The following is a 19,251-nucleotide window of genomic DNA, read 5'->3' on the forward strand; positions in this document are numbered from 1 at the left end:
AAAATCATGGACATTTTAAATGGCAAGTATCAGCTGGCAAAATTGTATGCTTTAACATACTATACAAGATGGCACTATCTGTTCACCTGTGGGTCATGCAGCTTTTATGACATGAATGCAGTTATGAATATTTAGCCAACAGTCATAACCCCTTTACCAAAAAGCATTTATATATCTCAGAATGTCTTCACATTACTTAGCATGGTTTAAATGTATTTTTTATACTGATGCCCACCGTTTGCATACCCCACTCCAACATGACAGCATCACACTCCATTTTATATTATATTACAAACATGAAAACGTAAGATATTTTTGCACATTTACAACATTGTACAGGCACTCTTTAACAGCTCCGATTCTGCACATATCTTGATGATCAGTTCAGTATATGTGCTTATTAAATGTCAGCTTATAGATGCTGCATTCTTGCCATAGTTTTAAACATGCATTTGTAACAGAATTTCAGAAATTAGACTGAAAACACTGACAAGTGCTCTTGTTTCACGAGGACAGGGAAGTCTCGTGTGAACACTAGTACACTCAAAGGACATACATGAACTCTGCTTTCCTGATTACTATAAATCAAGGTATTCACCCTCAATCGTGCCACACAACTATGTTTCTGAACAATGGCACACTACCATGGTGATGCTCCTGAACAATGGCACACTGCCATGGTGATGCCCCTTCATAATGACAGCCCAAACAACTACATACCCCTTAGCCATGAAATGCACTGTGACTGACCCCATAAACCAGTACATTTAATCAGGCTCAGCCCACAACAGAATGCCTCCTTGATCTTGTGAATTCCTCAGAAAGCATGATACAGGCCATGGACAATGATCACACTATTTACACTGCCTACTTGCATTTAGTAAAAGCATTTGATATGACACCAAACAATGGTATTATAAACAAGCCAATAGCCTTACACAGAGATCCCTTTGTGGCAAGATGGAATGTAAATTGTCCTAAGGACAGAACACATTTTGCCAGGGTCTGCAAGATCTCCTCAAATAAAGAAAAAGGTTGGCCGTAATGTGCTCCCTCCTTTTTCACATGTCTCTGATCTCAGCACCGACAATCTCTGAATGACTAAGTTTGAGTCTGAGAAGTGCAAATTACATGTAGTTGTCAAGTAAACAAATATAAATTCCCTTCAAGTGAGACTACCCCATGTTAACATTAAATGCTAAAACATGCAGTATCACCCAATGCATCAATGACACCCCGCTCGTGAGTCTTTCATCAGAGACCTATTACAATCACCAAGGGCATCTCTTTCAAAACCAAAAAAGTTGTTGTTCCCCCACCCACTATGCCCTGGTTAGATCAATTATAGAATGTAGTGGACCCTTTAGCATGTACTTCACTAGAATATCAAACATCTTGAAAGACCACAAAGGTTCCTGGCAAAATAAAAGTTATGTACTCACCATAACGTTCCATCTGTGTTGTTCCAAACTTCGGAAGCAGCTCAGCAGTTACACAGGTCGTGCCAGCCAAAAAAACTCTCAAGCTAAGACTCTACCCATAATCCCCCTCTCTCCATTACCTCAGATGTAACTTGCAGATCATAGCAAGAATATACACAAGAATTATAAGCAGAAGCAATGTCCAAGGAAACAACCCTATGGAAACCCAGGACAAGGGTTCAATCCCCCAGGAAACCTACAGGAGAAGGAAGGTGGATGTGATATCAAGAATGAACGAGGATCAACAACACAGATGGAACGTTATGGCGAGTATATAACTTCTTTATCTGACGCTGTCTATCTTCATTCATTCTTGACAAATGGGACAGAGTCCCCAACTAATTCAGTCTCTGGGTGGCCTTATGGAAGTATATTCCTAAGAACCAGAGAGACAAAGGATGCCCTTCCCCTGGAGACCATACCCAATATGTAACAAGTGATAAAGGTATGAAGTATAGCCAAGTTGCAGCTGCACAAATTTTGCCTATAGAAGCTTTTGAATGAAAAACTGCTAATGTGGCAACTGATCTGGTTGAATGCACTTTTAACAGGTGCAGCTAACTTTTGGCTATGTGCACAAATAAAGGTAACAAGCTCTCAGCCGTTTAGATAAGGTCACTTTTGATACAGCTGGTCCCACTGTTGGACCAGAAAAGGAAATGAACAAATGATCTGATTTCTTAGACTCTTTAGTCCTGTTCAGGTAAAAACATCATTGCTTATTTACGTCCAGTGAGTGTAAGCAATATTCACCTTTGTGGAAATTATGGGGAAGAATATTGATTAATACTGGATTCAGAGACCACCTTAGGAAGAAAGGAAGGGTTAGTTCTCAGTTACACCCTGTCTTTATGAAAAATTATATACGGGGGGTTTTGCACATTAATGCCTGGACCTCGGAGACTGTTCTGAGTGATGGCTACTAGAAAAAGAGTTTTCAAGGAAAGGAATTTGAGATGGCAAGTGGTCACTGGTTCAAAGGGAGGTAGTACTACAGATTGCAAAACCAAGGTTAGATCCCACGGAGCTAAGGAATCTTTGAATGGAGGTTTTAGACATAAGGCACCTTTGAGAAAGACCTTGCATAGGCGATGACAAATTAAAGAATGGTCGTCGTATCCATTGTGAAAATTAGAAATGGCTGCTAACTGAACTCTAATAGTGATAACAGAAGACCCTTGATCAAAAAGGGCAGCTAAAAATTCCACAACATTTTTCAACAGGTGCTGAAAAGGGGTCTAAATTGTTTTCAGAAGCCCAAATTCAAAATCTCTTCCATTTACTGGAATAGAGTTTCCTGGTGAAAGGTCTACGAGAAGCCAGAAGAATGTTTTTTGTATGGGGGAAGTTATATTATTCTGCCTGGCAACTAACAGAATTGGAGGAACCAAGCTGTGAGCTTGAGAGAGCATAGATGGGGATACACCAATCCCTGCAGGTGAATTAGGACTGGGTCCAGAATCCACGAATGGTGAATCAAGTGAGGCCAAAGAAAGGGGAAACAAATTTGCCTGGGCCAGAAGTGGGGAATGAGAATCACTTAGCTTTGTAACCTTTGGGCTTTCTTTAGGAAGAGGGGTATGGGGGGAAAGGCATAAAGAAGACCAGAGGGCCAATTGAGAAGGACAGCTTCTCTCGGGGACTACCCCTGAGGGGGGGGGGGGGATTAGGGCAAAGTAGTTGCTGCCCTTGTTGGTTGGGGAGGCAAAGATCACATCAAGGCTGGTCCCATCAGTGAAAGATTTCCTTTGCCACTTTGGCATTGAGAAACCACTTGTGAGGCAGTAGAATGTGTTTGCTCAGTTTGTCTGCTATCACACTGGAACTCCCCAGGATACACGTTGCCCCAAGAAATCAGTTGGAAAACACTGCCACACTCAGAGCTTCCCGGCAAAGGGGGTAGGATTTGGTTCCACCCTGTTTTTTGATGTACTAACCACTGACATGTAATCTGACTGGACTGCGAATGTTCCCAGAGGAAGAGCAGACTTGAAAGGATTGCAACGTTAGGGGCACTGCTCTCATCTCCAGGACACGGATGTGCAAGTTGGCCTCTTGTGAAGACCAAGTGTCTTGGACTGTTCTTCCCAGATAATGCCCCCCCCCCCCCATCTGGGAGAAGTCCATGGTCACCACGGCCTTGGGTTGCGAGGAAACAAAGGGACAGCCCATTACGATTTCTTCTGACAGAATCCACCAGGATAGATCCTTTTTGCAAAGTCCTGTTACTAAGATTGGGTTAGTCATCAGATGAGATAGGATGGACCATTAGGATGGACCATTAGGAAACCACTGAAGTATCCTCATGTGAAATCTCGCCAAGGGAACCAGGGTGATGGCCACCGCCATAGACCCTAGGGCTTGAAGGACAGGTAGAGCAGGTACTCCATTTTTTTACTAAAATGAACTGTACTTGAGACCTTATCTTTTGAAATCTGTGAAAGGGTAGAAAAGCTATACACAAAATTGTGTTGAGGCGGGCTCCTATGAATTCTAGGTCCTGACTGGGAGACAGCTGTGACTTCTCTTTGTTGACTGTTATACCCAGCGCTCTGAACAAGTGTATGAGGAAGTCTGGCTTAAAGCAGTAGATGCCTGGCACAGGTAGTGAGGAGCCAGTTGTCTAGATAAGGAAATACACAGAATCCATGTAGTCTCACATGAGCCATGACTGCTGCCATGCATCTTAACACTCTGGGGGCTGTGGTGAGACCAAAGGGCAGTGTTCTGAACTAATAATGACTGTCCCCTAGCTGAAAGAATAGATAAAGATGGACAAACGCTCAAGACGTTATGTGGTAATACACATCTTGAAGGTCTACAGAGCACATCTAATCATTTTCCCCTAGAAAGGGGAAAAGAGACTGAACCATGACCATCCGGAATTTTTGTCTGCTGAACAAACTTGCTAAGAAGGCTGAAGTCCCACATCGGCCTCCAGTCTCCAGTCTTCTTTGGCACTGGTGAAAATCTGGATCTTATTTAGTCTGGCAGGATTTCTTGGATGACTCTCTTTCTAGCAGCTTTTAAGCTTCTATGGCGGCTTGATCCCTCTGATTGGGTGGAACAACGGGCATTCTTCTCAGTGATCTCAGGAAAAGGTTGAAGGGGGTGTGAGCCTCTGGAAATGATTCTCTGCACCCAAGTGTCGGAAATTATTTTTTGCCAGGTTGTCGTGTGCAATGAGAGTCTTCCCCAGACTGCTTTCAGAGGCAAGTAATCAGGCCTCCTTTCAGGAGCACTGGTAGGGATGTCCAGAGAAAGTCTCTGGAACCCTGGTTTTCTCGGGCCACCTCTCCTTCGCAGTTGGCATCTTCCATCTGAGCTCCCCCTCTGCCCCGATGGGAGCAGCCACCACATGTCCTGGAAAGGCCCCTGGGACTTTTTGAACTACATCTTTTCACTCCTCTGATTCCTGGAGTAGGATCGCTAAGTAGTAGAAAACGAATGCCCACAGCAGACACGGTTTTCATCCTTCTCACACCTGGCTGTGTATCCTTCACCTTTGGGCCGAACAAAGATGATCAGTCAAAAGGAGCATTAATGAAAGAAGGCGTGAAGGGCTCCGCAAATTCACACAAGGCATCCAGGCATGGCACCTTATGGCAATGCCAGAACCCACTGCTCTGGTCATGCCTTTGACTGCATGTGCAATGAGCCACATGGACAACAGGATATAAACTCCAGGGTGGCTACCTGAGAGGGGACCTTGTCCTGCACCTTGTCAGACACTGCTCCTGTGACAGTATCTGATAATTCCTTAATCAGTTCTCTCTGGAGACTAGTAAAATGTGCCATGAAGTTCAAAGACCCAAGTGCGAAGGTCAATGAAGCGCAGACCCGCTTTCCAAATCTGTCCATCATCCTAGAGTCCCAGTTAGGAGAATGGACAGTAGAACTCTCATCGGCGAGTTCTTTCTTGGTGGCAGCCACCACCACCATGGCATTGACTGCTAAACCTTTGGCCCAATATTGGTGGTCTTCAGGGAGTGTTAAGATTGTCCGGTCCCCGGGGAAAAGGCTCTGTGGAGTCAGGGGCCTTCCAAGCCTGCTGTGTGATCAGCTTAAGATTGTCATCAGGTGGGTTCACCGAGGAAGTACATGGTCAATGCTTGCAAGTACATGGATTCCTCCGAGGTCGGGTCTTGGGGCTTCCAGTTACCCCTCTGCCTGAGTAGCTCTAGGATGTCTCTAAAGGAGACATCTTCGGGGGGGGGGAAAAGGAGGAATCTCCCCCTTCATCGAAATCTGTATCCTCAGTGACAGATTTTCCAAGGAATCTAAGAAGCTTTCACTTGCATGTCTTCTTATAGGGGGGGTCCTCACTGGGGATCTCTGAGGAAGATTCTGAATAAGAGGGGCCCTGTACAGGGGTAACCTGAAGAGTCAGTACTCGCTGCCCTTTCGTGGAAACTGGTGTCACCTCCAGGCCAGAAGATATGGTAATGTGACACTACGATGCAGGAGGAATCAGCTGAGAGGCTGCAGAGGCTAAAGCTCTCTCCATAACCTGGAAGGCAAGGCCCCATGAAGAGGAGTGGGAGTCTGGAAGCGAGAAAGGCCACCTTGGAACAGAGGTCACACCCCACTCAGAGAGCCCACCCTCTGAGGTAGGAGCCGGGGAAGGACTCGTAACTGACAAAGTCCCAAGAGCCAAGGTCGGCTCTGCATAAAAAAAATAAAATAAAGAAGAGCCAATCCAAGACCCTCAAAACCAGCAGCAGAGTCTTGGCAGAGGGAACTGAAAAAGTCACAGCCATGATACCAAGGCAGCTGGCACTGGGAGGATCGAATTGCTGGGCTCCAAAGCCCTGGAGGAGGTCAGAGGAGGAGACAGTGTAGGACTCCTTGGAGAAGATACCTCAACTCCAGAAGGGAGAGGGGCTTGAGAAGGGGCAGGGATAACTCTGGCTGCCAACAGCTGATACCCCAATCTCACAATGTCTACCTTGGAGAGACTCCTGGTGGATCAAACTGAAAAACCTGAAGGGGACTCTGGTCATTCCAGGAAAGGACTGAGCAAATGGCCCCACAAAGTGGTCTATGGAAGGTGAATACTTTGTCCTGGGAAAAACCTGTTCTGGTATTGGCACCAAGGGGGTGGGTAAAGCCTATGGTGGTACAGTAGGAGAGGACAGCAAGAAACCGGAAGTCAAAGACACCTGCGCCAATGCTGGTGCCGGAGGCTCTGTAATAGTAGCAATCGGTGCCAAAGAATATTGGACTTGTTTCAGTACCTTAGCTTTTGATTCCAAGGAGGTAGTCGGAACTGGGGTCTTATGTTTTGGAGCCACCAGTGCCGTGGGAGACGCAGGCACAGAGTGGCTCCTTTTGGAAGAGTCAGATTTGGAAGAGTCAGGCTTGGACAAAGCTTCGCTGAAAGAGATCTTTAGTAAGCCCTTTAAAATGAGCTTATTATGACGCTCAACCAAGGCCTAATGACTAAAGGTCTGGCAGATGTCAGGGTTTAAATCTAGGCGGCAGCTCCTAGACAATAACAACAGGAAAGATGCCCATTCAGAATTGGGCATCTTTCTTCCACAGTCTTGGCATTATTTGAACCCAGAAGTGCTTTTGTTTTTCCACCATTTTGCATTGACAAGAAACAAGTGCTAACAACACACACACACACACACACACACAATAGCTGGGAAAAATCTACCAACTATGGTAATTAAGAATACTAAAAAGGTAATTAAAAATGGAAGGAAGGCGGCACTAACAATGGTATAGAGAAATATCTCTAGAGGTAAGAAAAGCAGAGAGCGATACTAATAAGTGATAAAAGGGTGGAGTATTCAGACACACGGAAGTCAAGGTGAAAGATATAGATTTAAAATTGGACTTAGCTAAGAGCAATGGCTGATGCATCTTGCTGACAGAGCAGCAAAAGAGATGTGAGTTAATGGAGAGAGGGGGATTCTGGGCAGAGTTTTAGCTTAAGACTTTTTTTGACTGGTGGCGTGAGCTGTATAACAGCCAAGGCGGTTCCAAAAAAGAGAGTCCCATTCATCAAGAATGGACGAAGATTGACAACATCAGACAGAATCTTATTCCTCGAACCCAAAGAGGTTCCTAGCAAAAAGAATCACAGCCCTTAGAAAGCTTAGCCATCAGGAAAGGCTTGAGTTACTCTCCTGTATTGTGTCAGACTCAGGAGGTGGGACCTACGCCTTACTTTTTGTGCCTTTAGGGATCATTATCAGACACATTTTTCTCAATTTGTCAAACAATACAGCCAACAAGTATAAGATCTGAATCTTCTCCATAGAATAAATAAAATTAAGTGGAGGGAGGTTCATCACCCAGCATCTCATCTTACTCTGGAATAAGATGATCTCTGCATGTCATAAGTGCAGTTCCCTTTCTGCCTTCAAGTTACTTTACACACTGGGAAGTATAAAATAAAAATAGGGACTTGCCCGTCTTGAAAAGGTTGGAGTCTATGCATTATTGGCAAGTGGAGGAGCCAGCTTGCACAAAAAGGTGGGTTATGGCTGGCCCTTGGAGTGATGTAGGCCATCATGTCACCACCAGAGCAGGGCTTCGGCAACAAAGAAAAAAAAAATTTAAACCAAGTTCTCACTGTTAGGATGGAGAGAAAGTAAACTACCTTCATGGCTGCTTTGATGACCGCCCCCCCCCCCCCCCACAGTGGCATGATTGACACAGGAGAAGTTTGATGGTCAGCAAGCATGGGGACAAAAATTATACATTATTTACATGTATACCTTCATAAAAACCCATAAGGTTTTGGATGTTTTCAGAAATACTGTTTTTTGATGTTAACAGCCCAATATATGCAATGTCACCTCACACAGAAGGATGTAAATATGTACAATCTTAAAAGGGGAGAAACATAAAATGGGGCATACGTCTTTATATGCTATTTATCAAGCTATAAGAAGTTGCATGTCACATGGTACACATTTCTTCAAGAGAGTTCAGTCCAAGAAAAGACCTCATGAGTTTAGACTATGTCCTTAACGTCTTTGTATTATTTTATTTACCATTTGGACACTGCAGGGTCTGTGCAGTGAAGTTGCTGTTCCCTGAAATTCTGACAATCATAAAGTGAAGGACTGAATATTCGGATTCAGGGACTCCTGCACAACATTCAGTGTTAAAGTAGGACAAGGACAGGCTATACTAGCTTGTGACATGCATGGTAAAGTTTATTAAAGGGAACTTGGTACAGACTACAGCTCTCCTCTGTACTCAAAGTTCACATCTCTCTCTGGAACGAACAGATTTCCTGAGAAGTTTTAAGATGTAAACTCCTGCTTTCGATGAAAAAAAAAAGATCCCCCATGGGTAAAAAAGGTACAGATGGGCCTTAAAGCAAATATACTGATAAAGGTGAAAAGTGAATTATAATGGAAAAAAATATATATTATGCCCCAGCAACTGTACCAAATGTCTCATATCTGTGGATAATCAACCCACCAAACAACCCTTCTGGCATCAATGAATTAATCAGTAGTTCCTAATGCAAGGGTTTTCCTCTAGCTTCGTAAAAAATCCTTAACACTTATTCTAAAACAGTGCCCATGTGAAACTACAATCTCAGCAACCATAGCATCAAGTGGAGTATATGAAGTGAGGGTACAGAACTATGCTTCTCTAATGACCCCATTTTCCCTCAATAGCAACAAAACATGCCATTCTAGATAACAAAAAATGCTTTCTCCCATACCCAGGGCTGAGGATAAAAGAAAAGTTTGGTCCTTAGCAAAAAAAAATAAATAAATAAAAAAAACACATGGATGTGATTTCATGGAGTAGTGACCTGATCCAGGGGAACCCAATTTCAAACATTGCTTGAGAGTCTGAATACGGAAATAGTACATTTAAAGGCAACTGACTTACAAAAGATTACAATACAACATCAACAGATAATGTATAGGCAGTTGGCACATATTCAAAGTTTGCAAACAGTCAAATAAAATATTTTATTGTATTTTTCATAACAAATATCCTCAGTGATGATACACAAAACAGTACTCACAAAGCTGAGTACAGACAAACAGAGAGCTTACTATTTTAAGGTTTGAGTTAATACCTAGGGCTTACATATTCCATTTTAAATTTACACCTAATCATACGGAGCAGGTGCCCATAGTAAAAGTTTAATTCTGAATTCCTGATTGAAAAGTATATTACATACGCTGGTGGAAAAGGCAACATATCTATAGCAAACTTCACCTTACTTAAGACAGAGGTGGTAAGTTTCACAGCCCCCCACATTAAAGGATAACAGTGTCTAAGATGCAGGAACCTTTACAAATGCACTCTATGAGCACCTACAAGGATGCATGGATCGTGCCATCCCTAGCAAAACCAAGACTCACTCCCCTAAGAGAAGGAACCCAGTCTGGTGGACCACTGCCATAAACAGGCTATACGATAGAAGGAGGAAACTAGTTCAGGAAAAAAAGCAAATCCGAAATCCCAAGAAGGACAGACATCCCTGATCAGTATGAGTAAGAAACTAAGGTCCCTCATAAAATCCTCCAAGGCTAACTTCAAAAGAAAAATAGTCAAGGATTTGAAGGATAACCACAAAGCCTTCTTTAGCTATGTCAAGAATCAAGTGGCAACTCACAGATATGCTCTGAGTTAGTGCAAAATAGCACAAAATATACTGAACCCACTGATATTGCCAACATCCTGGCAGATAGATTCAGTGCAAACTTCACCCCCAAAAGGGCCCACAACAATACAGGAAAAGTGTAGTGTCCCGTAAATCACAGACGCACAGGTGAAAACAGCATTTTTCAAAAGCCAAAAGCACAGTGTCAATGGGGCCAGATGGTGTCCCAGGCTGCGTCTTGCATGAACTACAGAACGAACTAACCCCCCACCTAAACACACTGTTCAACTTCAGCCTCTCCACAGGCTACGTGTCCAGAGAATGGCGCACATCAATGGTTATTCCGCTCCACAAAGGAGGAGCCACAACTGACCCTGGTAACCATCGCCCCATAAGCCTGACTAGCCTAGTCTGCAAGGCTATGGAGCGCATCATCATGGAACTCATTAACAAAGACATTGGGAACCTCCAAACACTTGACCCGACCCAGTTCAGCTTTGTTAAGGGCAGATCATGCCTACTAAACCTGGTTGACTTCTTCGAGACAGTCACCAAGGCGAGAGATGAGGAGAAGGTAGTTCACACAGCCTACCTTGACCTCGCCAAGGCTTTTGACACCATTCCCCACTCTGGAATTGTAGAAAAACTCACCAGCCTGAACATAAACCCCTACGTCACGAGATGGGTTGCAAACTGGCTTACAGACAGAACTCACATGGTAAGAATAGTGGGCTCCGGGTCCAACTCTAAACCAGTCACAAGTAGTGTCCCACAAGGCTCAGTCCTGGGACCCTTACTGTTCGGCATATACTTCTCAGAAGTACAAGCAAACACAGGAAGACTATGACTAACGAAGTTCACCGATGACTGCAAACTGGGAGCCATAATCAACTCTCCGGCTGACACTGACATTCTCCAAAAGGGCCTTACTGAGACGGACACCTGGTGTCAAAGTCATGGTCGCAAGCTAAATGCCAAAAAATGCATAGTCATCCCATCTGGGAAAAACAAAACACCCATTAATTACCACATAGATGGCAGCCCCCTTAATACAGAACAGGTAATAAGAGATCTGGGGACCCAGGTAGATAGTAATCTCTCCTTTGACAATCATATTGCCAAAGTAGTTAGGAAATCCTTCTATGTAGCCCATCTAATTACTAAAGGGTTCGCATCCAGAAATAAAAAGGTTACAGTGCCCCTCTACTCGTCACTCATCAGAGTACAATGCCCCATTTGGGATGTACCTCACAAGACACTTCCAACAGCTGGAAAGACCACAAAACTACCTCACCAAGAGGATTACTGGCCTCCAACATATGTCCTATGCAGCCCGACTGGAAAAACTCCAGCTGTACTCAGTGGCATATCGCTTACTCAGAGGTGATCTCTGCCTGACTTACAAAGCCATGTCCAACTCAGAACTGATGAACATGCTCCACCTAAAGAAATCCAAGTCACTGCGAGCCACTCACTCTAGTGAGCTAAACCTCGCCACAACAATAAATAGAACATGGTGGAGGGATGAATTCCTGTCACAGAGACTCCCATGCTCCCATGCTTTGGAACAAAATTCCCAACTACATTAGGCAAAGCCCCTCACTAACACTCTTCAAGAGAAACCATGACGAGTGGATGGGTAACAGAAAATACACCCCTGGGATCACTTCATTGGCTCTTCTTGACAGAGGCTCAGTTAATAAGTTAATTAATCAATGGGGCGGCAAAAGCTGACACTCTCTGGCTAAGCTTATAAATGCCCTTGGGTAGATAGCCTAATACCTACCTATGAACCTATCAGAGTTTGGGGATGAGGATAAGGCTGAAAAAGGGATGGTTGACAGATCCTGGTGTTTTAGGTGCTCTCTGTGGGATTGGGGGGGGGGGGGGGGTTTACTGGTTTTAAAGAATAACAAAACTGTGAATGTGTTTTACGTTTAGCACAATGATAAGCCAACTTATATTACTGAGAGTTTAGCGAAAAGTCAAGTAGGAAGAGATCAGACAGTTTGCAAGCATTACTTTACGCCACAAAACCCTTGTAGCTAAAATAATTCTGGCTTTAGGTGTTAAAAAAAGAAGAATATTAGGCATTCATCACCCAGAACTCTGGTAAGAACATGAGCTTGCACACAACATGCAAAGACACATTCAACATTGTTTCACAAAGACCTTCTTTAAAGATCGCTTAAGTGTTATCATGGCAAATCGCCAAAACTTGGGGGAAAAACAGAGGGCAACCAAGGCGAACCAAGTAACTTATACAGCATTACTATATCAATGAGCTATAACCTACCTATGACCTAACCAATGTGAATTGTAACATCATGTGTGGAAAAACTGCAAAATGAAGTATCAGAGGGGAACCGATCTTCAACACTGAATTACATTTACCAGGCTGTTGAAATAAAAGGTCAACCATAAAGACACATCATTTAACAACAGAGCCGCAGAGGGACAATAGAAACTCTCCACAACAATGAACACCCACCAAACAGAACAGAAAAAAAAACACAAATCTCAACATCAAATGATGAAGACAGGCTCAGGGTCACTCATAATGCATCATACCTGATAACCATCTAAAACGTAAGACACTTATCAACAAAAGACATACAAACTCTCTTCACCCCCCCAAAAACAAAAATGCTATGTACCCCACCGAAAGTGTGCATACTTACTACAAGTCAGAGTCCACGGCACCCGGGACACAAATAACTCAAACACCTTCCTACTGGCGGCAGCCATCTTACCAGTCACGTCACTAACAATTCACCTTTCACCTCTCTGGGTGGGAGAGTTGCTTCAGAAGTGATGTACTGGAGTGAAAGTCGATAAACTATAATTAAAACACAAATTATGTGCAGGTTTCTTTCCTGGCAAAACAACTAATCGTGTTACGCGGTTGTTTAAATAATTCCTGGTAGTGGTTGCCGAACTTGAGGTTAAAGGTGATTTGGGAAATATGGCCACTTCTGTTTTGGAGTGTAGTGAGGATGCTTTTCGGAAGCTTTTCAAGTTTTATAAACAGAGACGTTCTGTTACAGAATTAAAGGATGTTTTAGATTTTGCGTGTCCTGATGGAAAACGGGTATGAATAGCAGTTACGGTTTTTCCAAGTTCTATGCCTTACTTAATTTTTGCAGCTTTTGAGTTTGAGTATATGTGGTATCATTTTACTCTTTTAGCCCGTTGTTGTGGAAGTTGAGAGAGCTGTGTGTGTGTGTGTGTATATATATATATATATATATATATATATATATATATATATAATCAAGGACACATTCCTTATGTGAGTGTTATAGACTTCAGACATTGACAAAATAACAGAACATGTGTGAATATGCATTTTTCTAAAGTAAACCAAGGCCATTGACGAGGGGAAGGTGGTCCACACAGCCTACCTGGACCTCGCAAAAGCCTTCGATACAATACCCCACTCGGGCATTATAGATAAGCTCACCAGCTTAAATATAAACCCCCATGTCACTAGATGGGTTGCAAACTGGCTCAAGGACAGAACCCGTATGGTTAGAATTGCTGGAGCCATGTCAGACTCCAAACCAGTTACAAGTGGCATCCCACAAGGCTCAGTCCTGGGACCTCTCTTGTTCGGTATATATTTATCGGAGGTACAGGCCAACACGGAAGGACTGTGGCTGACCAAGTTCGCAGATGACTGCAAACTGGGCGCCATAATCGACTCTCCAGCCGACTCAGGCATCCTCCAAAAGGGCCTCATAGAAACAGACAACTGGTGCCAGAGCCATGGCCTCAAGCTAAACGCCAAAAAGTGTATAGTCATCCCCTTTGGCAAAAACAAAGTGCCCACAAATTACCACATAGGTGGTAATCCAGTAAGTACAGAAGAAGTAATTAGGGATCTGGGGACCCAAGATGATAGCAATCTCTCATTTGACAACCACGTGGCCAAAGTGGTTAGAAAAACCTTTTATATAGCCCACCTAATCATGAAGGGATTCACATCTAGATCAGGGGAGGTCATTGTGCCTCTTTACTCATCCCTCATCAGGCCCATAATTGAGTACAATGCCCCTTTTGGGATGTACCATACCAGACACCTGCAGCAACTGGAAAGACCCCAAGAGGATCAAAGGGCTCAAACAGATGCCATATGCTGCCCGGTTAAAGAAACTCCAGCTCTACTCAGTGGCATACCGCCTGCTCGGAGGCGATCTGTGCCTGACGTATAAAGCCATGCCCAACCCGGAATTAATGGACATGCTGCACCTCAGAAAATCCAAATCCCATCGAGCTACGCGCTCGAGAGACTTGAACCTCAGCACTGAAATAAATAGGACATGCTGGAGGGACAGATTCATAACCCAGAGGCTCCCTTCACTCTGGAATAAACTCCCAGTCCAGGTTAGGCAGAGTCCCTCATTGACTCTCTTCAAGAGGAATCTTGATGAGTGGATGGGAGATCGTAGGTTTACCCCGGGTATCACTTCTGTGTCACTGTTAGACAGAGGCACAGTATACTAACCTCGAAAAAGGGCATAGCAAAATTAATTTAAAATGGGTGGCGAAAGCTAAACACACTCTGGCTAGGCTTATAAATGCCCTAGGGCAGATAGCCTAGTACCTATGAAAGAAGTTTGTAACTCTAATTATTATCATTAAGTGTAATTCATCACTTTTTCTCTAAAAGAAAGCACGTTTAGGTGGGATTAAGAGGGACAGAGCTAAAATTTTAGTCGAAATCAGGGACAATTGAGAGGTATGATACACACACACACACACACACACTGGTGTGTTGTGAATTTAAGACGAAATCGCATTTATTTGCTCGTTTACAGAAACAAACGTCTGAAGTGCAGAACTAATCCTAGATTTTACGAAGGTGGACAAATGTCTAAAGTACTTTATAACAAACTGAGTATTTTTTTAACAAAGAAATCTGTTTATTGAATTAATAGGTATGATATAGACAATCATGCATTTATATAAATTAAAAACTATATTGCCGTATTTTCAGTTGCAAACATATATCGCATAATTTTAGATGCAGTCGGTGTTAGTCAAACTTTACTAGGCTCATTTATTACGTGTCTTCCCTTAAACCTCATACTTCCTTCAAAATTTTATTCTGCGTCTGTTGTTCCCACCATTCCAATCTTAATGTGTAATTTGCAGTTCTCATTTTCTAAAGAACCCAGTTCTTTTATTTCTGTTATTGTATTCACTTCATCTAGTACAGTTAGACTTTGATTTCCGTTTTCTGGTAATCGCTTTTTTTATTCAGCCGCCAGAATTAAACTGGACAAGGCTTTTTTTATTCAGCCGCCAGAATTAAACTGAACAAGGCTTTACAATGTCTAGACAGTTATGATTCATCACAGTTCAAAGCAATCCTTTCCTTGGTTAAACCAAATTGCTCACCCAGTATTTATGACAGAGTAGTCTGCATATTATTGTTAAAGTTTGCCAGCCTGTTATACTCGTGGAAATATGTTCCCAGTTACCTTTTTCTTCCCTGTTACACCTCAGTTTGTAAACTACTTGAGGAAAAATTCTTTGGAGTCTGCTTGGGGTATAAAAATACCTATGCAAGCAAAGATACTAAATCTTCCAAACTTTGTTGCATATTTGGGAGCCATACATCTACCCTCCCATAGTTTCTTTGTGAATTGCTTATCCAGTGTCTCTTCTCAATCCTTTCTAACTTTCTCTGATTCCTATAGTTATCATGCAATATTTTATATGTCCTACTAAATATCCTTTTTTTTTTTTTTTTTTTTTTAACAGCAGCTTCTGTTTTAGATTCTTCTGAAAATTCTACCAGTGCTGGTCTTTCACATTTTTGTTTGCCTATATTCTTATCTCAATCCCAAATAAGGAAAGCAGTCCCTAGTTTGCAGTCCAAATGAATTATTGATCTGTTCCCATTCTGTTACCCTTTCCTCCTCTAATTATTTGCTCCCAAAACCTTGGTTCTTTTGCCAGTTTTCTGTAGTAAATTTCAATTCCTTCTTGAATATTCTCTGTACCAGTAATTGCAGTCATCCCTATCAACAGAATCTCATTTTCCCATTCCTGTGTTGACTTAGTTTTTACAATACTTTCTGCTACTTTATGAATGTAATATTCTATATGGTGGTTGTTATTCTTAAGGATCTGCATCCAAAATCCTAGTCTTTCTTTATTTCTTGAGCCCCTCCCATTTTATCATCTTCATCCCTTTCCACTTTGAATTATAGCTTTCTGCTTGTGGTATGCATAGAAGCGTTAACTGTGTAGCTGTGAAATACCCCTTCAAATCGGGTAGTCCCAAACCACTTTGTTCTGTTGGAGGGATCAACTTATTCCACTTGATTCCTAACCCTGTTTGCTTCCCAGATAAAATCCTTCAACTCTTTATTAATTGTTGCCCAGAACTTCTCTTGTGATTTTATGAAAATGCCTAACTTATGTATAAAACTAAAGGGACTGAAAACAATTTCACTGCTTGAATATTGTTATCCATATCCATGAAATAGAGATTCTAGTTTCTTACTTTTTGTATTGACCTGTACTCCTAAGTACTTGTTTATTTTCCTTGTCATTGGCTCTCTAAGCTTGGCAACAACCCTTTCTACTTTGTTACCTAAGCTGTTGTGCTAAAAGCTTTTGTGCTCTGGAGTTCTCAAAAAAGTTACTTTAACAACAAGCTTTCTAAACATTCATATTATTGAGGTAGTCCCTTTTCCCTTTAGTAATTTGCAGTTGTTCCTCTTCTTGTTTTGTGAGATTTACTCTGTTCTACAGTAGTTTAAGATTTCAGCCCATCTAAATAGTTACCTTTTAACCGTATCTTTTTCTTTTATTTCTAGTCTATTTTGAAATTTCACTTTAATTTTATCCCACTTCCTAGCTATATTTTTCTGAAGAATTTCTGTCTTCCTTAATAACTCCCGAATAATTTCTACTGTCCATTCCTGGAATTAACAGGTGGGGAATAGCCAGTGTCTCATTATTTCATTAACTCAGTGAGTGTTTCCATCCTATATGGGGGTTTGGGATGAATGCACTAGCTTTCAGCTTAAAGAAAGTACTTCCACCATCGTCTATGCTTTTAACGTCATTTGTTTTGTATGGGTTTATTTATATGTTGGGTGTAACTACACATATGCCATGTAAACCACAATGTTCCCTTTTTAAAAACTATTTTTTGTAATGAGTGTTACAGTTCAAAATAAACATGCCTTTAAATTTTAAGTTGCTGTTATATGTCTTGTTAAATTACTTTTTGCAGAATGTAGCTGACTCCCCTACTCCATCTCCAAATAACTGGTTGATTGGGCTATTTTGCTTAATATTGACATTTCAGTTTTGTAGTAGTAAAATGGTCTACTCTCTCAAGATAAGAACTGCCTGAGTGTCTTTTTGTTGGCTGGAATCATACCTCTGTCGTCCCGATATTTGCAGAATGTCCAGATTTTTCCTCATTTTTAGTCTGTTCCTTATAAAAAAAAACGTGTGGATTTTTGGCCAATTACTCATGATTGTATGCAATGAATAATGACATGACTTTGAGTTTGACTTCATTCTTCAGTAAATGCATGCTCATACAGATCCTGTTATTTTAGCAACTTTTTAAGTTGAAGAGCAGTGTGTAAAATATGCCCCTATTTGGGCCTCCCATTATTTTGGGCTTTGTCCAGATTTTTTGCAGTAAGCAGTTGAGAGGTGTGGATGGAATATTCTTGAAGTTGACCTACAATTCCAAAAGTCCTGGCTACACCCCAGGTTGTATATATGTTTATTTACTTAACTAGCTTACTTTTGTTAATTGGGTTGGCAAGCTACCTTTTCAGATAGGGTCTGGGCCAATATGCAACAAAAAACTTAAATATAAGCAGATCAGTTAAGAACAGACAAAAGCATCAGTGTAAAAAATATGTTAACTGACAGAAAATAAGGTATACAGAGATGTGTTCTTGGTATTCAGTTTTAGGTGCTGTGCAATATGTTTGTAGTTTAACTGTATAATGCACTTTGGAGGGATGACATGCCCTGTTATTATTAAGGTATTGGTAAATGATGCAAAGATATTTGTTAAGATGAAGACATTTCAATTGTGTTAATTAAAAATATCAAAAAATAGGCAAATGATCACTTACAGGGACCAAAGGTCTAAGAAGACAACTTAGAAGTTCTTGCCACCCTTTAATATTGTTTAATAGTGCCCACTTCCCAAGTTGAGTAGGGCGATAACATAACTCCAGTGTAAATGTGTATCCATCCATTCCTGAAAACTAGTCTTAAAGGTGGATAAAGTAGAAATTTGGTTGATCTGTAGTGATAACTTATTTCATAGACTGGAAATATGTTGAGTTAGGAACATACCCAGCAGTCAAGTCTTGCTCTTGTTGGTGTAAAGTTTAGATCCCTAGTACAATTGTTTGTAGAGTCATTGGCTTTACAAAGGAGTAGGAGGCTAATTTTTAATTGGGTCTTTCTGGGTTTGAACAGCCACTAGGCCACAGAGTATAAGGAAATTGTAGAAATGTATATGTTTGGAGAAGGCATTATTCAACTAGGTTTACTGAAGCAATTGTACCTGTTTGCTTCTAAGTTGTGTGTGTGATAAATTAGCTATTTTGATGAATGACTGCTTTTTGTGCTTCTAATAGGATCAAGAAGGGAATTTCAAACATGAGTAACTAAGGAACTGTTTGTAATGCTGCTGTTGTGTTCTTGAAGGTTTTCTTAATGAATGTGGTCAACTTATTTAGAGAGGTGGACATTAACCATTGTTTTTTAATTAAAAAAACTTAGCTGATGTAATAAGGAGGTCACTTTGCGGTAACCAGTCTGCTTTTGTTGGTGTAGTACGGTGGTACTCTGTACTAGGGCTCAGATGTAGCAATGTATCTAACATTTTATTCTTTGCTGTTTATGTAATATAGATGTGTAATGTAAGGATAGCATGGAATGGTTGGTAAGGTATATCCGGGTGTTGAGCAGTAGGATGTTAACAGCTATACCTTGCCTAGCTTTGGTATGAAACAGATGTGAGATTTTATAGGCTACCTTTAACCGCAATATATGCAGTTTTTATCTTTGAGATGTGAAAGGGCAGGCTTTGGTCAAGGGTGACACCATTAGCCTATGTGGGCCTGTTAATATTAGGGTATTGGACTTGTCCAACCTTTGAGGTGTTTCAAGGTGCGT

General features: G+C 41.7%; 1 protein-coding gene across 1 annotated transcript in view; it reads right to left on the reverse strand.

Annotated features, from left to right (window-relative positions):
• LOC122804273 (SRA stem-loop interacting RNA binding protein) overlaps window positions 1-12,858 on the reverse strand; it is a 310,845-nt gene extending 297,987 nt beyond the window's left edge. The window contains exon 1 of the mRNA XM_044074051.1: window positions 12,756-12,858. Within this exon, the coding sequence (XP_043929986.1) occupies window positions 12,756-12,822 (67 nt within the window). The 5' untranslated portion in view covers window positions 12,823-12,858. The remainder of the gene's footprint in view (window positions 1-12,755) is intronic.
• Window positions 12,859-19,251: the final 6,393 nt, after the last annotated feature.

The sequence above is a fragment of the Protopterus annectens genome, chromosome 6.part0 (genome assembly GCF_019279795.1).
Source record: "Protopterus annectens isolate FY-2018-M chromosome 6.part0, PAN1.0, whole genome shotgun sequence".
NCBI lineage: Eukaryota > Metazoa > Chordata > Ceratodontiformes > Protopteridae > Protopterus > Protopterus annectens.